At 46.6% G+C, this 26,928-nt stretch overlaps 1 protein-coding gene and 1 long non-coding RNA gene across 3 annotated transcripts in view; one reads left to right on the top strand and one right to left on the bottom strand.

Annotated features, from left to right (window-relative positions):
- The window catches only part of Gnao1 (G protein subunit alpha o1), a 159,028-nt gene extending 135,688 nt beyond the window's left edge, over window positions 1-23,340 (bottom strand). The window contains exons 1-2 of one of the 2 annotated variants that reach the window (XM_059264559.1): window positions 22,495-23,340; window positions 22,255-22,297 (exon numbers count right to left, since the gene is read on the bottom strand). In XM_059264559.1, the coding sequence (XP_059120542.1) occupies window positions 22,255-22,297; window positions 22,495-22,612 (161 nt within the window). In that variant the 5' untranslated portion in view covers window positions 22,613-23,340. The remainder of the gene's footprint in view (window positions 1-22,254; window positions 22,298-22,494) is intronic. The other variant, XM_059264558.1, reaches the window with a different exon arrangement.
- Window positions 23,341-24,832: 1,492 nt separating this feature from the next.
- Window positions 24,833-26,928, top strand: part of LOC131912058 (uncharacterized) — a 41,971-nt gene continuing 39,875 nt past the window's right edge. The window contains exon 1 of the long non-coding RNA XR_009379509.1: window positions 24,833-25,278. This is a non-coding gene — a long non-coding RNA (uncharacterized LOC131912058). The remainder of the gene's footprint in view (window positions 25,279-26,928) is intronic.

Below are 26,928 nucleotides of genomic sequence, written 5' to 3'. Positions count from 1 at the left end.
TTTGTTTTTGTAGTTCATTTGTAACTCCAGCCACACAAACTTCTTTGTGTTTTTCTATGACATATAAAGCCCACCTGCGACTCAGAGTCCATGTGCTTTCTATTCCTGCTGGGAGAACACCCTTCCCCCATGTGTTCTGGAAGACCCCTTCTCTCTACCAAGTCTGTGCTCCAAACTCATCTTGGAGTTGACTTTCTTGACTGCTGTTAAACACTAACAACACCTCTCTAACTATTACCCCCTTCCCTGCCTCATTCTCCACCACAGCATCTATCACCAACTACTGGCCCACGTATTTTGCTTGTTTATTGCCTGTCTCCTCTCATTAAAACACTCCATTAAGGCAGAGATTTGTGTACCTTGCCCAGTTCCAATACCTAGGACTTTGTTTGGTACAAAGTCAGGGCTCAGAATGTATCTACAGAACAGACAAGATGAATTAACAGTAATGTAGGTGTAAAGTGTTTTTCCAACCAACTTCATGTGAAGTTATAACAGCTGGAAACAGCCAAATCCTTATGCTCCCTTCCCTAGAATGACTAATATGAATCTGGACCCAGAAGTGGCTGTTGGGTCTGGCTCAGCTTTAAACTTTTGCAAGTGAGCAGATGCCATGGTGCCAAACATGGGCAGGGTCCTGGAAATGCCTCTGCCTGTCAGGCAGCTCTGCCCAAGGTGCACCCAGGTGTGCCCGTACCATTTTATAAAAAGTACCCACACTGCACCTGAGCTTGAGAGTCTTCACGCTTACCTTCTTGTTCCTAAGGCCTGAATCTTTAACAACAACAACAACAAAAAATGACAGTACATCTCTTTCTAAAAGCTATTTGTCCAGCAATTCCTGTGCACTGAAACTCCGCTGGGAGCGAAGAGAGACACTGAATAACTCTGGACAGTTAGAGAACACAGTGGCAGCCACTGTCATCGGCGCAGCAGCTCACCACTGCAAGCTCATTTTTATCCAATCCTGTGTCACAAACAGGCAGAAATGGAAGGGAAAAAAGTCCATGCACTGCAGCTTAAGCACCCACCTTTAACTGCGCTCACAGGTCCACACTACTTCTTTCTGTCCTACACACTAGTGTGAAAAGCCTGGCGGTTCAGATTTCTGGGCCACTACAGATTCGGAGTAGAACAGAGAAGAGGGACAGTGGCGGAGCTGGAGGAACACCAGAAGCAGCCAGATATGACAGAGGACAGCAAGTGAAGAGACACTACACAAGGCCTGTCAACGAGGAGTTAACTGCACTTCAGGACCATTCGAGGTGGGGAAGGACAAACAGTTGCACATCAGTTGTCCTCAGGGACTCTGGCTTTTAGCACAAGGCAATAATAAAAAATGATGACTTAAGGTCATTAGAGCAAAGGTTAAATACTGCTACTGTATTCAGCATTCAAGTCACTTTCCAGACACCACAGGACTAATTTCTTTTGTAAATGTCCCTCCTAGTTTCTAAAACTCTCCTGGAATTGATAAACAGAGCAAAAAGAACATTTACATTCTTTAAACAGTAAGGCCTACTCTCCCAAGCAGCACTGTGTGGGATTTCCGGCTGCTCTCAGTTGTTAAAGACCTTCCTCTGCCAAGTAGCTGAGGTCTGCATGCTCACATTTCAGAGCCAGGCTGACATCCAGTTCATCCCTTCCTTTTCTCCATTGTTTAATTCTGCAGTTGCATAATTTATTGTCACCCCGTGAAGGGCCATGTGTTGCAGAGTAGGAAGCTGTCACACTGAATAGAGCACCCCTGGGCTGTGTTCACAAACAGAGCACCCCAGGATCCTTCAGCACCCCCTGCCCCACCAGATGGGAGGAAGGAGCTGGGAATGATACACCCATAAATTCTCTATAGTCCACTGTATAACAAAACACAGTGGTAAAACCCCAACCATTATTCTGGAATCAAGACTGAAATAGCACACTCAAGGTAACTCCTAATTTGGTTCCTAGAATTCAACAAGTTGGGACCTGACTGCTTCTGTGAGGAGGGAATACTGTGGAGAGGGCAGAAACTCAACTAAGAACTGACAATAACCAGGTGGCAAGAACCTGGAACTGCAGATACAGTTTTACAAGAGGCAGCAGACCTGCCAGTGGCCAAAATGAGACAAAATTAAACGAAATGAGAAAACAGGAGGCCAAGGGGCTTCAACGAGTGCCTGAATTCTAACATTGGTGACATGTAGTCTGACACACATGTGGCGGGGCAGCAGGTCCCTAGCCCTAGTTCTTCAATCAGGACCCAAGCAGTGATCCTGAATAAGGTATTGGACAACTTCTCTGAACCGTACTTTGCCTATATACAAAGTGGGGATATCATGACCTTTCTCTAGTGAAAGTCAAACTGGCCTTATCTATTATGCATTGTGGTGATATTTTATCAGTGTACCCCAATAAAGTTTATCTGAGGATCAGAGGAAAAAGCCCGCCACTATCGTAAACATAGAGGTCAGGCAATGGTAGCATATGTCTTTAATTCTATCACTTGGGAGGCAGGGATCCGTCTGGATCTCTGTGAGTTCAAGGCCACACTGGGAACAGAGCCAGGCGTGGTAGTCCATACTTTTAATCCCAGAACTAACCATAAAGGTCTGGAGATCTGTACAGACAGACAGGAAGTGACAGAGCTGGGCAGGAAGAGGAAGTGATGTAGCTGGGCAGAGAGAGGAAATGAGATGGCAGAACAAAAAGGCATATAGGCGTGGGCATACAGGAAGTAAGTCTCTTTGGCTGAAGATTTCCAAGTGGTAAGAACATGGCTGGCTTCTTTCTGCTTTTCTGATCTCTCAGCTTTTTACCCCAGTATCTGACTCTCAGTTTTTTTTATTAATAAAACTGTGTAGCAATTCGTCTACAATGTATTTCAAACAACAGGAGTCCAAGAAATGTTATTTTCTTCCCCCAAGCTGGCTTTCTCCAGTCTCTCCTTAATATATTTCTTTGGGAATCAGAAGAAAGAAGACTAGATTCATTCTTGTTCTGCTTCCAGTCACAGGAATTAACTACTAGAATTTATATAAAAATTAAGGTTGATGAATACAAAAATTAGTCCATAAAATGAATTATACTTCTACATACCAGGAGCAACAAAAAGAAATCTTCTATAAAACAACATCAAAAGAATAAGTACAAGGCACAGGCTAAGAGAGAATATTTACAAAAAACCCTATCTAACAAAGGACTGTTAGTCAAATTATATTGATTATTTTATTTAATTTATTTATTTATTTATTTTATTTTATTTTATTTTATTTTATTTTTTTGTTTTTTCGAGACAGGGTTTCTCTGTGTAGCTTTGCGCCTCTCCTGGAACTCACTTGGTAGCCCAGGCTGGCCTCGAACTCACAGAGATCCGCCTGGCTCTGCCTCCCGAGTGCTGGGATTAAAGGCGTGCGCCACCACCGCCCGGCTAATTATTTTATTTTTAAACTGTGTGAATATGTGTGTGTGTGTGTGTGTGTGTGTGTAGAGGGGGGAGAGTATGTGCATGTGAGTTGCAGATGCCCATGGATGCCAGAAGATGGCGTCAGAACTCCCAGAAGTGGAGTTACATAGGGGCAGTGCTGCACACCAAGCTGTGCTCTTCTGCACCCACTCTGAACTGCCAAGCCATCTTTCCAGCACCAAAGGATTCTAATCCTGAAGACTCAACAATGAGAATGATTTAAAAACTGAGCAAAAGACCACAACAGACACCTTGCTGGAGGAGACACGGAGGCGGCAAATGAGCCAATGAAAAGATGTCCAACTCACATGTCACTAAAGAAGTTAACATTAGTAAGAAATCACTATACACATGTTATGAAAATCCACAACACCAAATGCTGGGAAGAACATGGAGCAACAGGAACTGTCATTCATTCTTGGTGGGGACATAACATGTACAGTCAGTCACTCTGGAACAATTTAGTGGTAATTGTTTTGTCTTTTCAAAATTTCATATTCGTTTATGAAATCCAGCAATTGTGTTCTTTGGTAGAATACCAGAGTTCAAATCATGTCTCCCACAAAGCCTGCACATAGAAGTGCACAGCAGCTAATAACTGCTCTACAAAAATAATCACCAAAATTTGGAAGCAACGAAGACTTTCAACCAAATACATACACTGATTTAAAAGAAGAACAACACAGAAATCTACGGCAATTCAGATAATGAAATCTTATTCGGCACTAAAAGCAAATGGACTTTTAAAGCCATGAATACAGATGAAGGAAACTTGAAATAAGTCAGTCTGAAAAGGCCGCAATTCCATGTGCTTACAACTCTGTGACATTTGCTATTAACACAGTAGTTGCCAGGGCTTAGAGGAGGAAGGATTAGTAACACAGGGGCACAGGAAGACTTAGGGCAGTGAAAATTCTATGTATGCTGTTATAATGAGGGATGCATACCATTGCACATTTGTCCAACCCAAGGCTACACACCAAGTGCAAACCTGAAGGTGAACTATGACTCTGGGTAACTGTGATGTGCTGCTGATGTTCATCACTGTAAGAGATGTGATGGGAATATAGACAATGGTGGGATGGTCAGCAACTCGAAAGCTAATCTTGAAAGAAGCAATTACTAGACCATGGTAGGAACTGAGAATCTACTTATGAATTAACCAAAAGTAATCAAGACAGCTATGGGAAACATTACAATATCTCAATAGAAAGTATGATAACCTAAGCAAACACAACATGCTCATGGATTAGAAAGACTCTAGAAATTTAAAGACATCAATTCTAATCAAACAGATTAAAGAACTCAAAGAATCAAAGTCACAAGAAAGGAATGTGTTGTGTGTACATACATACGTACATAAAAATTAATTCTAGCATTTGTACTCAAAGGGCCAAAAGCTTAGGCATGCAAAAAGGAAAAGGCAAAAGAGATTTGCTAAATCAAATATGATGACACTTTATAAAGATAGAGTAATTAAGACAGTGTGGTGATGGATTAAGAATAAAATCAGGCATGAAGCTCCCTGATTTAATGATATAAACACATCACTGAAGGCACAGAGAACCTTACAGAATAGGGACATCAAGAATGGCCTTTCCATGAGTGATGCTGGGATAAGTGAGCATTCATCTAGGGGGAAACAAAACTGGACCCTATCACACAGCACACACAAGAACTAATTACAGGTGTATTAAACACCTACGTAGGGAAAGGGGAAAAGCCTCAAAGGTTTCTGAAGATAGTGACAAAAAAGAGGACAGTTTTTGTCACCTTGAAAGAAAAGCTCCTTAATTATGACACAAGAAACACTAGTTATAAGAGAAAGAAAGTATGGCTTATTAAAAATAAGGACATTTCTTTATCACAGATGCACCATCAACAAGGTGAGAGGACCAGGTACCGAACAGCATTTGCAAACCAAAACAGAAGAGGACTAGTATGCAGAACCATGAAGAGCTCCTACAAACAAGGAGAAAAATCAGAACCTAACGAAAGACAGCACAAGAACAAGGTGTTCAACAACCAAGGAAACAACTGCTCAATAAACACATGGAATACTATTTATTCTGCTTCTGGACTCGTATAGAAGATGGTGGGGGGGGGGGGAGACACACACAGGACAACCATTACCCCATAAGCTGCAGAACAGAAAAGGGCTGACAACAGGGATCTCCTCCACTAGTGAGAGAAAGCGTGACTGTCACAGTGTGTGGAAAGTGCTGCACACTATCTAATGCAGTTAAAATCCTTAGCAATCCCACTTCAGAACCTTTTACAAACGCACATGCCCCAGAATACACACACACACACACACACACACACACACACACACTCACTCACATACAAGAATATATTCAAAGCAGCATTCTTTGTAATTGGCCCAAACTTAAAATGGCAGTAGTAGTCATGTCTGAGGAATAACAATAAGTACTACACAACAAAGAAATATGCAATATATATTTTCATAAACATCAAAATATTTCTGGGTGCTCCATAAAAACATTAAAAATCCATAATAATGAATGATACAGAATGTTATATAATATTATGTAACAATGAAAATGAACAAATTCCAGCTCTATATACCAATTTGGATAAATATTATAAATATAACACTGAAAGAAAGATCACAGACTTGACATCTAGTGGTAGAGTTCCAATTACGTTAAACTCAGGCAAACACTAGACAGTGTGATTAAGGGATTCACACACTGGTGGTAAACTCTATAGAAAGAGTGAAAACACCTTCAGACACCTGTCAGAAAAGCCAAGGTCACAGGGAGTGAGAAAGGAGCTAGGACCAAGAAGGGATATTCAGAGATATTCCTGAGTACTAGCAATATCCTACCTTTTCACCTACTGATAATTACTTAAGCACTGCCTTTTAAAAACACTCAAAAGAGATGGAAAACGCATTTTGTGTCTGTTTTGTTTTATGTAACAATTATATATAAGGGGCTGGAGAGAAACATCCAAAGCAGCCCCAGCAGCCAGTGCTCTTAATTGCAGAGGCGACTCTCCAGCCCCTTAATTAACTTTGTTTTTTTAATTAATTAACTAATTTTTATATGTATGGGTGTTTTGCCTGCAAGTTGTGTCTGCAGCATGTGCATACAGTGCCTGGAGGCCAGATCCCCTGAACTGGAGTTACAGACAGTTGTGAGCTGCCATGTGTGTACTGTGCCTGGAGGCCAGATCCCCTGAACTGGAGTTACAGACAGTTGTGAGCTGCCATGTGTGTACTGTGCCTGGAGGCCAGATCCCCTGAACTGGAGTTACAGACAGTTGTGAGCTGCCATGTGCATACAGTGCCTGGAGGCCAGATCCCCTGAAATGGAGTTACAGATAGTTGTGAGCTGCCATGTGTGTACTGTGGCTCGAACCTGGGTCCTCTAGAAGAGCCACCAGTGCTCTTAACCACTAAGCCACCTCTCCAGCCCTAAAGACAGTTTCAATGTTACTCTTTTCAGGGAGTCTTCCCAGACCCCCACACTGGTGGGAGCTCCAGGGCGGCTTCTACTTCGTGCGGCTGCAGAGCTCACCAACTGCAGAAACAGCTCAGCTACAAAGGGCAGAAATTCCTTCTGACTCACTCTGATAATCTTTCTATAGTGTCCTGCCATGGTGAGCGCTCCATAAATAATCAATAGCTATGCTGTAAGCACCTGAGTTGGTTAAAAAGTAGTTAGCTCTGAACTAAGCAACTGGTAACAAGAACAACCTGAACGGAGTTAGCTCTGCCACGACAGAAGACACACTGGGACCCAAAATACTGGATCCCACTGTGCAGCGCTGGCCACGCTGACTCGGATAAACAATCTTGATACTAAAACACCAATAGCTACCATTGGAGGAATTTGAGATATGTGCTAAATGCTCTCAGCTGTGCCACCTCATTTAATCCTCACAGTGTATTTGCAATGTGTTAATTTTTTGTCTTGTCAATGATTAAATTGAGATTCAGAGAAACTGAGTAATTTCCCCACACACTACGCTGATGGCTAAGCAAAGGGTAAACCCCACATCTCCGCAGCTCAGGCATCTGGATGCTGCCTTATGAACTTCTTTTTGCCTTGGTTTCTTCGTCTATAAGCTGGGGACACAGTGACATCTGTGCAGCTAGACTAGATATGGCTCAGAGGGATGAGGAACTTGAGGGCACCACTTGGATGTAAGGAATAATGTAATAAGCACGTCCTGTGGGCCGGCACCATGAAGCAGATGGCTTCTATCCACTCCAGGCTTATAAACCAGTTGTAAAAGAAAGCTGTGTAAACAGGAAAACTAGGAACACACATCCATAAACTGATGTGAGGAAGTCCTAAGGAACAGCAAGTATACAGTCTAAACTATAAGGAAGGCACGGATGAAGGAACTGCCTGCCTGTGTGGTGTGGTGGCCTCTCCCTCCAGACTTCTCTGTCACCACCCTCCACACAGTAGACATGTTTTGCTAAGGCTTCCCGTGGTTCCTTTTTAATTTTAATCTTTGTTAAAAATTATCTTTGACTGTTTCATAAATGTATATAATATATCCTAGTCATATTTACCCTCGACTCTCTCTTCCCCCATCCCTCTTCCCGCTTCTGAGACAGTCTCTCTCTACAGCCCAGGCAGGCCTTGAACTGGCCATTTTCCTGCCTCAACTTTCTGAGTGCAATGATAACAGGTATGTCCTATCACACATGGCACCCTGTGTATTTTACTAGAAAAGTTTACTGAAGTATAGTTTACCCAAAGTAAATTCACCCTTTTGAAAAAGTACACAATTGTGCAACCATGAGCACAATTAAGGCATGGAATATTTTCACCTCCCACAAAAGCTCCCCTGTATGCCTTTACAATCCACTCCTCCCCTCAACCCGCATCCTCGGCCCTAGAAACCACTGATACAACTTCTGTCTTTTGGTTTTGTCTTTCCCTGAACACAGAGGAATCTTTTAGACTTTTAAATTTAACTTTTACATTTCTACCCTGCCCCCGGTGTGTGGCATGGTTATTTTGCCAATCTAACACAAACCCAGACATACCTGGGAAGAAGGAATCTCAACTGAGGAATCGTCTCCTCAAATTGGCCTGTGGCCTTGTCTGTTGGAGCATTTTTTTAAAACTGTTAATTGATGTAGGACGGCCTGGCCCACCTTAGGCTGTGGTATCCTTAGGCAGGTGGTCCTGGACTATATAAGAAAGGTAATTACGCAAGCCAGAGGACATACGCCAGTAAGCAACATTCTTTGCAGAGTTTCTGCTTCAGCTCCTGCCTCCAGGTTCCTACCTTGAGTTCCTGTCCTGACTTCCCTGTCTGATGGACTGTAAAGCAGAAGATAAACCCTTACCTTGCAAAGTTGCTTTTGGTCATAGTGTTTATTATAGCAAAAGAAAGTAAACTAAAACAGTATGAGTACGTGCATGCGCGCGCCTATCTGTAGCATCATGTGGTTAGTTCTCTCCTTCCACCATGTGGGTTCTGAGATCGAACTCTAGTTGTCAGACTTGGCTGCAGGCACTTTTAGCCACTGGGGCACCTCACCAGCCCTCCAGGGATCTTTTAAATGCACACTCACACCTCTCACAGTACTCACAAGGAAACCCAAGTGCTACTGCACAGCTCAGGCCCACACGCTCCCCATCTGCCTGTGGAGCTTTGTTGGGCCTCACTTTTCCATCCCTGTGGTCCAGGCTCATTAGTTTCGCTTCTGCTGATTTCTGCCCCAGGGCCTTTGCATTCTGGCTTGCTTTCTTATCCCTTCTCTCCCTAACTATTCTCCATTATTTAACTCCAATTTCCTCCACTGCGACACACATCACTCTATGAAACAGCTTCATCTTCCTTCCTTCCTTCCTTCCTTCCTTCCTCCCTCCCTCCCTCCCTCCCTTCCTTCCTATCTTCTTTCCCTAACAGTGTCATGTCCTAAGAACAGAAGCTTCGTCCATCCTGCTGAGCTCTATTCTTGGAAGAGTACAAAGTGCCAAAAAGCAGCTGGTCCTTCATTGGTATTTGTAAAATAAACAAACATGTGCCAACATTAGAGAGTAGCAAGGCCCTTGATGGTTACAATTCTAAGGAAGCATCCAAAGAAGAAATAGCATATACCCTCACATGGGGGTGCAGGAGAACAAGGGGGTACTCAGGAACTAGGGTCTCCCCTCTGTTACTCTACCACCTCTCCCCAGTGCTCCCATTGATGGGGCTGTGGAAGAACGAGGAGATATGGCAGGAGCTTTTGCTCACTGGTGTCCTCGGGATAGTCTGTCTCCTGAGACATGGGTGCCTGGGCTCCTTTTCACCTGCCCTGGCTGGTGACACAGCCATGTCGGGCTGACAAGCCTTCCTTCTCTACATGTACATTCCTTCAGGGACCCCCTAAGTTGTCTTGCCTTCCTGTTCTGGAGTTATCATCAGCATGCCTCTTGTGGGACAGCAGCACCTGGTCCTTCCTGCAACACAGGATCTTGACCTGGTGGGCTCTACATCCTCAGGGGAGAGAGCACATGGACCACCTGGTCCTTCCTGCAATCCAGCATCTTGATCTGAGGGGCTCTACATCCTCAGGGGAGAGAGCATGTGGACCAATAAGTAGGAGTGTCCACAACCCCTTGATGCTCCAGTTTCTTTCTTACTTAGCACTAGAGTCTTGAAAGGGTGATTTTGTTATATCTATTATTTCACCTGGGGATGGCCAGGGGAGAAGGAGGGAATTCCTTGCCGGGAGAGCATCTGTTTTGCTGAATAGCAGGATTTAAATTATGATCTCAGGACTGAACCAGAAACTTAGAGATAAATCCAGGTTCCAAACGTTACATGTAGAATGCCAAGTCCTTGAGAAGCTAGGGAGCTTGCTAAGGCCACATGGACTTGAGTTTCTTGACTCCTAGTCCAGATTTCTTTCTATCACCGAGATTTTCTTGAATTTGGTTCCTGTTCTTTTCCTTCACTGAAACTTCTCTTTCAGGTCAATAGTTTGAATCACAAAGTACCAGAGCCTTGACTCTGTCCTGTCTTCCTGATGCTCATTCCCTCCTTGGCACCCTCAGCTTCCTTGCTCTCTGTCCTCCGGTCCCTTTGGCGAGATGGAGCTTCCCACAGGGAGCCATGCAGTTAGGTGCCCTGGCTCACTTCCGCCATGTGGTTTCTTCCTGTCCACTTGTATATGCACTCCAAGGAATGACATCTACTCCCAAGATCCTACCAGGAGGGAAGTTGAGCCCAATTCTCCTAGACTAGACCCCTCCTCTAAGCTCAAGAAGTTCCTCCCAAACAAATTGCTCAGAATGTCCAGAAAGTGACTCTGGAGAACCTAACCTTCCTGCTCATGGTTTGACGTGATTTCTCCTTAGCCGTGGCTTTTCCCGCTACTCAGATTTCCAGCCTGCTGGCTTGGATTCCAGCGGAATCCACATATTCAAACTGGAAGGATGCTGTCATCCCTATGTTCAATCAGACACTAGGTCTCATCTGGACTGCCTCCAAGATTTTCTTTCCTCCACCTCTGCACCTAAATGATCAGGAGAAGCTACAAAGCCAGTCTTTCTCCTCTTTTCCAATCACTTCTCATATTCCCCGAAGCCTCCAACTCTTCAGATACAAAACCGCCCAGCACTTCCTACGAGGGCCCGTGTTCAAGCTCTAACTCTGGGCTTTCCCTAGCACTCTTAGGTCTCCTTGCAAGCTCTTACCCTTCTGTCAGGATGATAATGGTTGTAAGAGACAGAATCTCAGCTCAAATAAGTTTTGATAAGCCTGAGAGTACAGCTCAGTGGTAGAAGTACTTACATGATCTGATGTGCAAGGGCCTGGGTTTAGTCCTCACTACCACAACAAAAACTAGTCAGGTAAGTTAGTAGGAAAGGCAGGATCTGCTTTGTTCTCTGAACTTCAGAAATTGCAGTAACACCATCAGACATCTCTCAGGCTTCCTCTCTCTTCTCCCCATTCCCTTTCTCCCAGTCTCTCACAGACTCAGTCTACCTCACTGTAAGCAAGCTTCTCTCTGCAGGAGACAATGTAGATGAGAAAACCTGGCCTCAGATAGCTCCCGGGTTTCACCCTCTTAGCCCCCTACTGGGTACAACTGAACAGCTTCTTTTCCATAAAAATCCCAGAGAAAGGCCTGGCTTAAGTCACATGCCCCACCCCCCACATTGGGGGGCTGTCAATCACTTTGGAACGGCCTGAATCAGGTGTCCACTTCTATATTTGAGCAGCAGTGACAGGCAGTCTCACTACTGGCCTGCTGCCAGAGAAGAGGTATCCACTGAGCTTTCATTTCTCCAATCAAACCCATCCCAACTCAACCCAAGCTTCTGCCCAAATCAAACCTCCCACTGCTGCCTGCTCATCACACTCAGGTCTATGGTTGTCTTCTCTGACGGATCCAGCTCTCTGAGAGCAAGGACTGGAACTCTCTGTGATCTGCCTAAGATCTGTCTCAAAGTTCTGACTAAAAAAAAAAAAAAAATCAGTCTGTTATTCTTATGACCAGTTGTTTGCTTATGAGGAGACTGCCTGATCTCGTGGAAACTTGCCCTGCTCACCAGTGAATATCAAAGTACATAAAGCTGGACCTAGCACATAACAGGAAGTAGGTAAACACTGGATATGTGAATGGATAAATGGTCTGAATAGAACAAATGTGGCAAGCCCTTGGAGTTCCAGTAAATGAGCACGGCTTTCCTTCTTCTCACTTCAGAGAGAAAAAGAAATGTGAAGGTAGCAGCCTCCCCATCCCTGAGCTCCTCCACACACTCATTCTTATGGGCCCCACCAGAACCAGGGAAGGGGATGGATGCCATGTCGAGTTCAAGCAGCCCATCCTCAGGAACTGGGGAGGGGGACTCTGCTCCTGCCTTATTGTCTTTCTTTTGCCTTCAATTTCTGACTCCATTGAGCGCCTGCAGCCCCAGATTTCCAAGGAACCCAAGCTTTTCCATGTTAGCCAAAAGAACACTATAAAATATAAAAATATAAAAATAAAGGCCTCCTCAGCCCCCAGCCCTCCCTTGTCACTCCTTACCTTAGTCTTCTTCCTTCCAAGGCTGGTGTGTGGGCTAAGCAGGTCTCCATTCATGACCCCATCAACGTCCTCAAACCCACATACTTCACTCCTACTATAGTGTGGCCTTTCTCCCATCACTCCGTTCAAACTGTTCTTGCTCAAATCACCCACTTGCCAGACTCAATGGACACTTGCCAGTCTTCACCTTCTCTAACAAGGACAGTATCTGACTCAACTACAGTCACTTCTTCATCTCCAGTGCCCCGTGCTTTTATTTTCATGATGATGCTCTGCCTTGGGTCCCTTTTCCTTTCCATCTCTCAGGCCCTTCTTTTGAAATTATTATTTTTTTCCTGAGCTTTCTGTGTGTATGCACGCACGCCTTTTTAACCCATCTCACTTGGCCTGTTGAGGTAATCAACTTCCATAGCACTCACTGCCCACAGGGACGTAATTTTTGTCCCTACATCTTCCCTTTTTCTTCCTCTTATCTAAATGACAACCATTCCATCAGAGGCCCCCACCCGGAATCCTGGACACGTTCTCGCCATTACTCCCCAAACTGATCTCCTCCTCAGTCAAGCTCTCAACCAATCTTCAGGCAAGTTCAACCACCTCACCGCCCAAACGTGCCCTCTTCTTGCCCTCCCTCCACTGCCCACCCTCTCCGAATGCTTTCAGTTAGTTCTGAACACTTTTCCACCTGGACTGCACAAGTACCTTTCCATCTGCTCGCTCAGCCTCTGATGTCTACTTCCTTTTGATGGCAACGTATCTCCAGAATAAAATCCATCATTAGCACGTTAGACCTTCCACGATCTGTGTCTGTCTCCTCTCCCTCCTTCGTTTTATAACACTCTTCTCACACATGGCCCTAGTCAGACTGAATTACTTCACATTCCTAGCATCTTCTCAGTGGTGACATATCCAGCCCTGGGACACTCTGGTCCTCTACTGGCTTTCCTTTTCCACCTGGCTAACTACCACTTGTCTGGTTTCACCCCACATGCCATTTTCCTTTCAGGTACCTTCTTTGAACTTTCTGCCCGAGAGGGCATCTTCTGTCTTCACATAGCATAATGCACACACAGACATCGTGAACTTCTTGACCTCAAGTATAAGAGCCTCTTACAAGGAAGCTCTGCAGTCCTCAAGGACTGGAACTAAGTAAGAACTTCCTCTCTACCTCCATGATGCCCTAGCCTCATGCTTGTGGATGAGTGCATGGGTGGATCTCCTTCCTGTCTTCCCACAGTCTTCTCTAAGCCACCTTCATGAGCCAAAGTCAACACTTTCAGAAGCAGCTTCTCTTTGCTACCACAGGAGCATGGTTCACGCTTCAAAAACAGGGATGGAAAATGATTGCAGGAGCTCTCTGGTGGTTGCTAGGGAATACTAGTACTAGCGTCCAATCAATGTGGTCCATGAGGACCACTAGCACTACTACAATCAGAAGAATATCAGCATCACTGGGCCCGTGCTAGTCTCTCAGTCACCAACCTTAGCCAAAACTGATGCCATCCCATTTATAGATGAGTTTCAGAGCCCCAGATTCCAGTTTCCCATTGCCATACCAGTGGTGGCCATCTATTAAGAAGTACTGTGGAGTTACAATGGAAAAGAGAGGTTTAGAATTAGACAAATCATTGTCTGAATGAGCCCTGCCACTAACTTACTAACTTGTATGGCATTGAACAAGCCATTTAATCATCTCTGATCCCTGCCTCTTATCTGTAAGACAGAAACGCTATTTCCTCATGGGTTGATGAGAACCCTCAAACGAAGGTAACAGATTTAGTGGCCTATTCACTAAGAGCTTTCAATATCATTCCGACTTCTACAAAACAACAAGGTACCTTCTTGTGCACCTTCTCTTTTTACTCTTTCCTTCAGTCAGTGTTCTGTGAGCAGTTCCTTTGCGCCTTTGCACTAGACTCAGTGTTGAGTACATACGGAAACAAGTCACCATCTTTACTTCTCGGGAGTCTAGGTGGGGAAGGGACACCCAGACCACCAAGGAAGAAGCACGTTAACATCTAACTCACTTACAATTTGTGACGTGCACAGGGTGAGGGGATTATTGGAGACGACCTGGGGTGACGGGTGACGTCTAAAGCACAGGGAAGGGACTCTTCTCTGTAGTATTTTCCCTCCTCTCCCCTTTCCTCTTTTGAGACAGAGTCTTAAAGTCCCCGTGGGAACTGCGCTGACCCCCAGAAGTGACCCTGGTGCTTTTGCTAAGCTTACAAGTGCATGCCATCTCTCCTGGCTTACAGGTAACAAGCTTCTACAGAAAACCTGTCTTGATTTAAGACATACCTAGGACTCAGGGTAAACCCTTGGCCATGGAGTCTTATTCTTGTATATTACCTTCCATTCTCCATTTCGCTTGCTTCTCAGACAGTTGACAAATTAAGGGGCAAATTCTATTAGTCTTGCAGGATTCTATGAAAAGCACAATATTTTTCCTCTTCTCTGTGAAGAATATTAGAACTAAAGACAGCTCAGCAGATAAAAGCTGTGGGTGGCAAATACTCCCACTAACCAACCCCCCTGCACTTCAGGCTTCTAGGTTTCTCTTTGCATTTACTGTTATCTTAGAACTAGAAAAGACACTAGAGAAATTTCATAGTGAAAGCCAGCACCAGCTAAGAGATAAACCAACTGGGGCCCAGAAGGGCTAAATGATCTGCCCAGAGTCAACCAGTGAATGAGTAAAAATTACAACACATTTCCCCATTACGATTCCGTGGCCCTTTGGAACCTGACTCCAGACATATTCCTTTAGATGCAACCCTCCATGGTGAAAGGCATGGCTGTTTCCACTTTTGAGCATCCTAGAAACCACAAATCACTTCTTTCTGGTTCTCTCTCCTCCCAGTGACATCCTGTTCCATACTACCAGGACTCTTTTGGATCGACCTCTTTGGTTTGAGAACCACAACTGCATGAAAAGTTTGGTTAGCCATGGCTTTGTCAAAATGCTTCTCAGAACTATGACTTTGCAGGCTGGCAAAGCTTTGTGGTCTAGGTTCTACTGTACAGTTATATGATCCTTAAAAGAATTTTCACTAGCATCCCATACCCTTTTAGGATAGAATCATAATTGATGCTTTTTATGTGTAGTTTTGCAAGATGCTTGGGGGAGGAAGAGGGGTGAGGAGAAGAAAAGGAGATGAAAGGGGAGGTAGGAAAAGGGGAAAAGAAGAGGGAGGGGAGGAGAGGGAGAGAGCGAGAGCAAGAGCGAGCGAGCGAGAGCGAGAGCGAGAGCGAGAGCGAGAGCGAGAGAGAGAGAGAGAGAGAGAGAGAGAGAGAGAGAGAGAGAGCGAGAGCATGCTACGCTTTCAATTTCATAGACCATAGACCATCAAGGAACTTGGGTACACTTGGTCCAATTCTTCCAGGAAACTGCTCTCAGAAGAGCAGAGGCAGAGCTGCTGGTCTGGACTCCTGGTTCAGTGCTCTTTCCCACTCTGTAACATTACCCCACTCTCTTGGGCTGAAGCAGCTGCGCCATCAAAAATGTCATATCAGTTACGACAACATGATTTGTTATATAAGTGACGCTGCAGAGTAGGCAAGGGGAAGAGGCCACGAGAAAAGTGTGAACCACAGTGCCCCTCTTCCATGGTTCCTAAGTCAGCTAAGTTCCAGACTTACAAGAGAACTACATGGGGAAGGAAACACCCACTAACCAATCAATGGAATGAAACTCAACTAACCTCCGTATACTGGTTTTTATGTCCCTGGCACTGTCGTAAGTCTATTTCCTATGTTAACTCATTTCATTCTTGCATCAACTTTAATTAGTTGCTTTTATTACCAACTCCATTTCATAGGCAAGAAAGCTGAGATGCCAAGAGGTAACTAGCTAAGCTCACACATCTGAGTAGTAGTCGAGTCAAAATTTTGGGGCCAGCAGCCTGGCTGCAGAATATTCTTAACCCCTCTCCATTCCAGAGAAGCATGCCAACCTGCTTCTCTAAGTAAGAGGTTATCTATTCCCTTGGACCAGTCAGGCTGCCATTCTTTCCTCTCTTGTTCCATCTGCTAATTGCTGATTGTTGAATAATGTCCTTTCTACCAGGACCAGGAGGCAGAATGTGAGAGATGGGATAAAATCAAATGGGACATAAGCTTAAGGAAATTCCTGTAAAAAGAGTTCATCAGAGCACCTTTAGGCCTTTAGGCAGTCAACAAATGTGAAGTGCCTGATTTCAAGCCCATGGAGTTCTATGCATGAACACACATACATATATACTCCTTTCCGCTTTTTCAGAATTAAAAGTTGTTCTTTGCTAGAGTCAGTTTTGAGGGTAACCCTTCCCAATTTTTTTTTCAGCCTGGAATCATCCCTGCCATTGGCTTGCCAGTTGTCTCTCAGATTAAGGTGGGCTCCTGCAGTAACAGTCTAACTCAGTGGTTCCCAACTCGTGGGGCGTGAACCCTTTGGCAAACATCTATCTCCAAAAAATATTTGCATTATCATTCATAACAGTAGCAAAATTACAGTTATAAAGTAGCAACGAAAATAATTTTATGGTTGGGGGTCACCACAAACTGAATTAAAGGGCCACAACATTAGGAAGGTTGAGGACCACTGTTATAAAAACCTAGGACCACATGGCATACAGGGAATCGAATCCACTTGAGCACATGTCAGAAAAGTAGGGCCTATTTTGCTCAAATCTCCAGAGTTAATTGACCAGTATAACCCAAGCAGCTGAAAACCACGAATGATCTTGTCCTAACTTTAACAGATGTGGCCTCCTAAGACGCACAAAAGAATCTAGAGCTCCAGGTTTAAAAGAAACAAGCCAGCTCCTGAGTGAGCACTCATCCAGCTTCCTGTGCACAGAAAAGACATTCTGGATTCCTCTTCAGCCATGTCAATCTGCATAAAGCTTCACCTACTTAATCCAACGATGGCAGCCCTCTCCACAGCACACAGGCTCCGTTGCAGAATCCACTGAGGTTCAAGAATTGCACAGCCAGTTCTTGATGAGATCAGGGGAACTGCTGGCTGCCCTTCTGGCAAGAAGGTCTGCTGGTATTCACAGCTCAGTGAACAGCAAGAAGGGAGACAGCACCGTCCATCAGCAGAGGAGAACTCACCTGCTGCTACCTGCTCTGACATTCTGTTCGCACTCACACTGTCTCCAGAGAGCAAGGTGCATCTCTGATAAACATGGAGACACCAGTGGGGAGGGATGCAGAAACAGCCAGTGAAGAGACTGCAGAAATAACAAGCAACGGTCTGGAAGAGTAGCCCTCAGTGGACTGCTACCGCCACGAGAGGCCTTTGGGCAAGGGTAGGAAATGCCCTTTTAGATGGCTGGACTTTCACAAAGTACTGGCTGCAAGTTGCCCCCTTCCCTTCTATCAATGCCTGTCACTTACTAGATGCCGACAGCACACAGGCTTGAAGCAGCCAACCAATGGTCTTGACACCCAGTTATAAAGTCAAGGTCCGCTGGGAGGAGGAAACCACCATCTTTTTGGCAGCAGATGACCTTTCAAAATCAGCACCTTCCCTGAAGGAGTGGTATACTAAAACCACTTGTAAGGGTTGGAATATTTGTATGAGCAGTGATATCTTCAATAGGCAAATCCTTAAACTTGTTTAAAAATTGCACTGAACAGGTACCCTAGAAACGAATGTATATCTGAAATGCTCCATTTTACTCTGTCTATATAGAGGTGAAGTCTACTAGCTAGCGAGCCATGTCTTTCTGCAAACTTCAAACTCTACTTACTAAAAAACAAAACAAAAATCTGATGCTCCTGAGAGTGTGAGCTAAGCACCCTAGCAAACTCAGCACCTTCAATCAAGGCAAACTGTAATGTTCAGAACAACTCCAGGGGTCAGTTTACACTATCAGGTCCAAGCATCTGTCACTTAATGTTCAAACAGGGAAGTCAGTTAAAATGTTATGCTATTGACTCTATGCTTCATAAACTATAATTCTAAGATAGCTTTTGTAAGGGTTCAGAAATCCAATAAAATTTATACTCTCTTTAAAATGTTTATTAGTCTGTGTAAAGGCATCACTAATTATCAGAAAAATGATGAGGTTATATCACAGGTAAGCTTACTCCTAAAACAAGCAAAGTTATTTAAAATGCCGTGTAGCAAAAAGGAGGCATTGGTTATTCACAGGATATGTGAAACTATATTTGCACCATCTCAATCATCACTGTTGATTTCTCAGAACTGAAATGTTCTGTATTGCATGACAGAGACCTTCCCAACTCACGCTGAAAAGAAAAAAATGGAGGCAAGGGGAGTGCTGGCAAGATAATTAATTCTGTGGATAAAGCACTTATGTAGGATGGCAACTTGAGTTTGATCTCTGAACCCTCCACAAAGTTGCCTTCTACACATGCACACACACACACACACACACACACACACACACACAAATTACAAAAGATTTTAAAGACTCGAGAATTAGGCTTCTGAAAATGATGTAAGTATTCCCTTATGACTTATATTGAGCAGAAAAATTCCAAAGGTCAGTCTCTGTAATGTTCCTAGGCTGATGAGGGTAATAACACTGTTCTAAGCTGCATCTGCTGCCAGTCCTTAATGGCTGCATCTCAGCTACTACAGGCACATCTTCCTATCCCTCCTCCCACTCAGCACACAACCTGATGGGAACACGAGCGGAGGGCAGCGGCTCCCAGCTCTTCTGAAAATGCTGATGACAAAGGATCTGATAACATCCGAATATCCATATTCTTCCTCCCAACCAAAGGACTCCACTGCCAAGCCCCAATTCCTACCAGAAACCACTGGCTTCTCATAGGGTGTCACCTACAGTGGACTCCGTAACCATCTAGTTTCATCTGCCTGGGAGAAATAACACAGCATCTGAACTAACTTATACATATGGCCTGACACGCTCGTCTCCAATCACACTGCACAGGGAAACAGGAAATTGCTTTCTGCAAATGCTACCAAGGCTCTCTGGCCTGGCCCCACCCAGAAAGTACAATCTTCCTAGCTACAAACGACTCTCACTCACGTGATGATCTCAAAACCCATCTCTGGAAGTGAGGGCTCCATAGAATCTGTCACTGGGATACAGTGACACCAATCTCACATTTTGTGGTTAATAAAACAAGTCCTGCATCCAGCTTGGCACAAGGCCCTGATCTGATTTATTTCAAGCCAAGCTCATAGGAAAAACTGCCATTCATGAATGCTTTGGGAGGAGAGGTCAGCTGGGACTTTTGTGGCAAAACTGGCATGGGCAGATTTTCTGGTGGACTTTCTGGGCAAACTAGTCTATTTCCTAAAGAGATTTGGTGCATCTTGCTCTTTTTTTTTTTAAGGAAACAAAAATTAATCACAAAAATCTCAGTTTTGATAGGCAGTTTTCACAGAAAAGGTGCTTGTGGGGGTGAGAAAAGGGAGAAATGCAGGAAAAGAGAAAAATGCTCTAATTTCTGATTTAATTGAATCAAACATCAGACACTTCACACACACACCCCATCCCAGTGCAACCCAATATAAGACAAGCAGGACTTTCCTCAGAAAAGTCTCCTACAGCCTTCCTTAAGATTTCGTGCCCTAGGCCTAATCAGGAATTTCCATTCTAAAGTGGCACACAGATCTCCTCAGAGAGCTCAGCTTTCTTTGAATAAAAAAGGCAAGTTACCCTTTTGGGGACTCAGTACATATTTTTAAACTTCTTATTAAATCAACCTAATTTATGGGGCATGTTCAGGAAAAGCAGGTAGCAAGCTGCTTTGGTGGATGCGAAGTTACTTTGCCATCCTCTCCCACCCACCCCCACCTCATTTGCCCTCCCCTCGCCGAGGGTTTCCGAATGTCTTCGGGGCCCCTCCGGAAGCCGAAGCCACTCGGCCCTCTCCGTCTGGACCCCGACTGGGCTCCGAACACTGTCGAGATCCTCCGAGCCCCGCGCCCAGACCAGGCCGAGCGGAGCCGAGCGCAGCCGAGCTCAGCCCCATCGACATTTCCAGCCTCGGCTGGGCGCTGTCCACCACTTGCAACGCCTGAAACCTCACCCCAGTTCTGGAGGCCGAGGCTTCTACCGCACTCTCAGCCTGCCAGAGAGGATTACAGACTTGTGAAGTTTTGAAACCTGCCCCTAAGGAGAAAGAGATGGCGCGGTTTGCATTTCACGACCCGCGAGTGCTCCAGGCAGATGCAACATGCACCTTGTTGCAAATAGCAATTCCCCAGGCCCCGCCTCCCCATCCATTTGGACCGCACAAGCCCTAGAGAAACCCCAGGCCAAATTACTGGTGGCTCAGAAGGGTGAGGCTAGCCGAATGGGCCTGTGAGAAGAAAGCCCCCGGGAGCTCTCGAACGCAAATAAGAACATGCCAAGCAGATGGGGGGGGGGGGTAGACTGTCTCCTAGTCGCTACTCCCTACCATCATGGCGCCGCCTGGAACTCGCTTGTCATGCCTGTTACACATGCAAGAATTTTTGCTTCTTGGTTTTGAAACCGCAAGCACAATTTGTCTCCCACCCACCTTCCCTCGAAAGGGGTTTTTATTTTCCATTGTTTTCCTACGGGATGCAATTACTTCGGCTATTCTGTCAAGTTGAAAAATAATCATTTTTGTTTACTGCACAGCAACCTCTAATTAGGAGCTGTGTGTGCACGAAGGTGTCACAGCAAAGCGACATGGAATCCTCGCTAAACGGTCCTAACGAACTCCTCCGTCCTGAACTGACAGGCCAACGGAAGCAGGCCAGGAGGCCCGGAAGGCACGCACCCGTTGCCTGCCGGCCACCCCTCCCCAGGCAAAGCTGCCTGTAGGCTTACTAGGAGCCGTGGAGTGAATGGGGCAAGAAGCAAGCCAGTGAGGGGGAAGGAGGGGTGAGCCTCCTTACTGGGGAAATGTGGAAAGGAAGGAATATCCCATTTTGTTTTAATTTTCAACCATCACTCAAATCCACCCCCAGTTAATTAGGAGGGGAAACTGATATCTAAGGCAGAAGGGGGCGGTGGCAAGTGGGGCCTGAAATCCGCATTGGAGGTAGACTACAGGGAACCGGCCTAAGCAGTGTAAATAAATGTAATGATAAAGGCTGCACAGCGACAGGAAACTGCTAGTGTCAGGAGAGCAAAGGCTGGAGGGCAGATGAGGCTTGCTTTCAGTCAGCCCCACAGACAGCGTCCCCTTTCCACCTCTGCCTTGGATCAAGCTGTGTCTGTCACATCCGCTTGGAAATCCACCCTCTCTCCCTAGTGCACGCCCCCTCCCCTAACCCTTGCTCTCGTTTAGGGGGAGGGGGCGAAGCCACAGCCTCCAAGAATTCAGCACCAAACTCATGAACAGCAAACACTGGATTCTCCACCCCAGTCTGCCAGGGCTGGGTCCCCTCCATGTTTCAGTCAAGTTCAAAATCACTGCCCCAAGAGAAGCAGGGTGAAGTGGGATTCCAGGGGTGGGGTGGAGGGAGGAGGAGAAATAGAATGAGGCAGAGACAGAAATGGAGGCAGCGAAACACACGAAATACTCCACGAGCAAGAGTTATGATCATAACCACGCCAATAGTGTGATGTTCTGATCAATATGGCGGACAGTGTCATTCATACAACTACAGGCGCTCCCCTTCCCTCCCCCAGAACACCCACCCCAGGAGTTGGGGTGGGGGACCCAGAACCAACGTAGGGAGTGGGGGAGGGGAGGCAAAACCAGGTCTCTGTGTGTGCACGAATTTAAAAACCAGGCCTGGACAGCAATGTGGGTGAGCACGATAATAAAAAAAGGTATAAAAATTATTCTTAATAAAAGTACAAATCCCAGTGCCATAGGGACTTACTTCATCTGCTTCACAATGGTGCTTTTTCCTGATTCTCCAGCCCCTGTTGGGACAGAGAGGGGGGGAAAACTGGTGAGTGTCAGCTCAGGGGAATGGGAAGGGGGCTTCAAAGCATGCGAGGGGTGGGCGCTCCAGGGCACATAGTGGTGCCAACTCCGGGACCAGGTCTCCCGTGGCGCAAGTCCGGTGGGGGAGCTGAGGCCAGGGTCGAGGGGCGGGGGTGGCTACCGAGGTCCTTACCCAGCAGGAGTAATTTCACGTCTTTGGCGGCGCTGATGCCATCTTCTTTGAGGTTTTTCTCAATCGCCTTGCTCCGCTCGAGGGCGGCTCTCTCCTCTGCGCTCAGAGTACATCCCATGGTGGCCCCTTCCCTGCCACAGCCCGCACGACTCGGCTGGCACGACTCCCCGGGTCGGCGCGCCCCCCACCCCCCCAAAGAGCAGAGCCTGGGCTCAAAGGGGAAAAAATCACGATATCCTCTCCTTGGCTGGGAACAAAATTGTCGAAAGACCAGAACCCCCCCAAAAAAGACAGCCTCTATCAAGATTCCAGCGGCGAAGACTAGCGGCGGCTGGCCGGGGTCTGGGGGTGTCGAGGTGAGGGTGGCCGGGGTCTGGGGCTCCGGAGCCGAGGGAGGAGGCGCCCGCGGGCCCGGGAGGCGCGGGCTGCAGGCACTGAGGCTAGTGCACGACCCAAAATAAATAAAATAGGAGTCGAGGCTGGATCCGCAGCCGGAGCCGGCGGAGGGTGGGGTGGGGGGCAGGGTGGGTCCTTCTGCCGCGGCTGCCGGAGGCGGAGGAGGAGGAGGCGGAGGCGGAGAAGGTGGAGGCGGCGGCGGCGCGGGGTGTGGAGGGAGTGAGTTAGGGGGTGCCGCTAGTGCATGTGCATCGCCGCTCCTCGGCCGTCGGTGCGTCCGCAGCGCCTTCTCCGACCCCCGCGCGCGGGGCAGGGCCGGGAAGGGGGTCGGGCCGGGGGAGGGGGCAGATCTCTAGCGGGAGGCGGCGTCGCCGGGGCCCAGAGCTCGCATCGCTCGGCGGAGCGGAGAGGAGACGGGGAGAGCGCGAGGGAGCCGCGGCCAGCGGGGAGCGCGAGAAGAGGCGGGCAGGGAGGGCAGGGCACGCGCGCGCGCGCCGGGGCGGGCGGGGAGGGGGCGAGGCGAGCGCCGCGCGCGAGCGCTCCAGGTCCTGCGCAGCGCTCCGCCAGCCGCCCGCTGACGTCAGCAGGGCCGCGCGCCGGGGCCCGGGGGACGCGGGCGCGGGCGGGGGCGGAGCGCATGCCCGCGGGCCGCGTCAGCTAAGCGGGCGCGCGCGCGCGCGCGCGAGGCGCGGCCGGCTCTCGGGTGTCCCCTCCCCCGCGGCTCGGGGGTGCGTGCGGGGCCGGGGAGGGCGGGGCCTGGGGCCGGGCGCGCGCCTGCGCCCCACCCCGCCCCACCCGGGCCAGGCTCGCGCGCCGGGCCCGCCTCCTGTCAACCGGAGCGCGCTGGTCAGGTGGCCCCCAGCCCGCGCGGCCCGAGCTCGGCTCCTGCTTCCAGGTCTCTCCCCCAGGCTCTGGCATCCTGTCTCAGGCAGCTCGCCTTTCCGATTGTGCTGGAGACATAGCCCCTGGCCGAGCTGTAGTGCCTCGGCAAATGTGAGGAGGTAGTGGGTCCGAATAAGCCCGCGCACGCCATCATACAACGCTGGGGCCCAGGGACGGACTCGGGTCTTTTGCTTCCCGGGTCCGCACTTCCTGAGCATCTAGTGTATCGAGGCTGGCCTCGTGCAGAGGGAAGCAGCAGGCTGAGAAGAGGCACGGCCTGTTTCGCAGGAGTTTTTGCCTCCCTGGGCCAACGTGAACCTTACCGCGAGATTCCCACCACCGCTGAGGGTGCTAGAGGTGGTTACCATCCTAGGATGGCTTGATGCCAAAGGCCCAGGGCCAGTCGTTCATGAAAGCCTCTAGCAAATGCTTGTTTCCTTAAATTTTTCTCTCTGTGATGGCCGGTCTCGCTTGGTTGGTTCTTGGATTCTTATATTCCCAGAAAGAACATAAACCGGTAGTGAATTCTTCATAGATTTTTGATGAGAGGAAGAGGTTTCTCCCTTTTTTCATCTTAAAGTAACAAACTACAAGAAGAAATACACCCGTGACCATGGCTTCTCAAATAAAGACCCAGAAACCAGGGTCAGTTATTCAGCAAACAGCTAACCCCAACACTGGGGAAACCAGAAGGCAGTTGCCAAAGACTGGTCATGTTCTGGGTGGTCTCGGAGAGTCCGAAGACATTAATTCTTACTGCACAAAATAATGTTACAATCAGTTCCACCAGGCAGCCCCAGGGGCCTTCCTAGAGAGAGGAGCCAGCAGGCAAGGCCGCCCAAGGAAGAGACAGGCAAGTGGCCAGTGGAAAACATGTTTTTTTTTCCCCCTAATAGTTGGGCATTTCTGTGGCTCTGAAAGTAAACTTGTTTGCTTCATTTCAACAATGGGGAGAAAAATCCTGCTTTGAAAATGTCACCCAGCATAAAAATACATTTGCAACGGGGATGGGGTGGGGTGAGGTGGGGTGGGGGAGGCAATTAAAGCCCACTCAGAAAAAAATATTTTTCTCCTGCATTTTTTAAGTTTGGTGTTTTCCAGTGTGGGTTTGCCTCATTCTACAGATGGCTATCAAAATTTAAATGCAATACAATTGGGATGTTTCAATTTGATCATATTCTGTCTATCCTAGGAAACTGACAAAAGAATTCTATAGAGTTGTTTTATACAGCAAATAAATCATCCCCCCCTCCATCTTTTTTCCTGTTTAGGTTGGGTGGGGTTAGTATTAGAGGATGAATCTGATTTGGCTTAAAATCAAGTATCACTAAACTCATCCTTCCAGATCCAAAATAGAGATCTCAGGCGCCCAATATTCTACAGACCTTACTTCCTCCAGAGGTTGCCGGGTGGTTGTGCAGATCTACCATGAACCAGATGCAGAGACAAGTTTCGCTCCTACTGCAGTTCTGCCATTTCTCCAAGACTGCATTTGAAGGACTGAAGGTAAAGACAGAACCATTTCATTGTGTGTGGGGGTGGGGTGGGGCGTGGCTCTGCTCTAAGAAATGTATTTAGTGTTTTTTCTTATCAAGTGACTTCCAAGTAAAGACCTGATGCTCTTGGGGGCATTCTGGCTGTGTATGAAGCCATCCTTGACGCTAGGTGCATGTCTTTCTACTTGCTATCAGTCCTTAGATGGCAGAGGCACAAAGCTGTACCTTGAGTTTTCCTCCACTTTCTCAGTACTTCTTAAGAACCTACTGACTGTGTATGTAAGGCTGTGTTCCAACACTGTAGATATATTTCAGATTTGCCTACCCTGTTTTCTTTTTTTTCTGGGTCACTTTGCGTCTTTATGGCTGAGTTTCATAAAAGACTAATAATAATCCACTTCATCTGTATAGTGCTTTACAGCTTACGGAGCACTTTTACAAAAATTATCCCATGTGATCCTCCCACAGAAACCTCAGTTAGGACTAGTGTGGGAAGCGTCATGGATGAGTGGCAAGAGCCTAGGCCAGGAAGACAGATTGATAAGAGAAACATTCTGAGATGTCCTACATTTAATTACAAACAGCCAGAGGATGTAAGAAAAGGGAGATGGTAGGGAAGGTTAGCCTGTAGTAAGCTGTAGGCCCCAAAGAACAAAAGACTGTTTTTATGTTCTTGAATATACTTTAACAGCTTCACTCAAATGTCCTCTGACTGCCTAGGGTATCCTTCTTGCAGCCCTAAGCAATCCAGAGGCCCTGGCTTCTTCTCTGGTTGCTCTCCCATTACAAAGCCTTTGCTGCTTCGAGTAATCCCACTCTTGTTACCAATAGCCAGTGTAGATTCAATGTAAATAATATGTACGTAGCAATGTTTGCATTGTAAAGTACTCCGGCTTTTTAGAGCTAGGGAATTAGCCATGTAGCCCAACGGGATGGTGGTTGTTGTCGAATTTGTCCCAGCACCTAGTCATTTATTTTTCTGATTAGTATCTGTAATGGCTCAATAAACTCTTTTATTTCAGAGAGTTCTTACAAGGCCTTGGGCGTTTTGATTTAATAAGATACAGCCTGGTACCCATTTTACAGATGAACAAGCTGAACCCCCACTCAGGGCTTGAATAAATTGTTCATGGTCAGCAAACTCATTAATGAGTTAACAAATCTTTGCAGTTTTGTGAACTGTTGAAAATAAGCATGCTATATACTATGTCAAACATGCTCAAATGAGAAAGCCAAAATCTCAAACCCAGTCATATTTTGATTCCCCCAAAGGAAGAAAGGATGAGAATATCTCAGTTTTCTGTAAATTATAAGTAATAAAAATTCCAACTATATTAAATTGGTCCACAATTAATTCCTGTGGGAGTAAAGAAATTACAGTTCTAATATTAAGAACTAGGACTTCTAGACCACAGACAGATTTCCTTTGGTTTTGTTTTATATGATTCTCAGAATTCTATTTTTCTGATGATTTTTTGTCAGAAAACAGTTCTCACCCCACCCTTAGTCAAATGTTTATCATACTACACAGACATCATACATCATATTTTTAATTTTAAAGGTACTTTGACTGTCTTGCATACTCCAGGGAAGGAGTATCTGCACACCCTTCTACTTCTAGAGACTAGGGAGTCATGGTATCAAGAAGACTCCCAGCTCA

This window comes from Peromyscus eremicus, chromosome 5 (assembly GCF_949786415.1).
Source record: "Peromyscus eremicus chromosome 5, PerEre_H2_v1, whole genome shotgun sequence".
In the NCBI taxonomy this organism is placed as follows: Eukaryota; Metazoa; Chordata; class Mammalia; order Rodentia; family Cricetidae; genus Peromyscus; species Peromyscus eremicus.
Note: the sequence above shows the minus strand (reverse complement) of the source record. Positions and strands in the feature narration are given on the sequence as shown.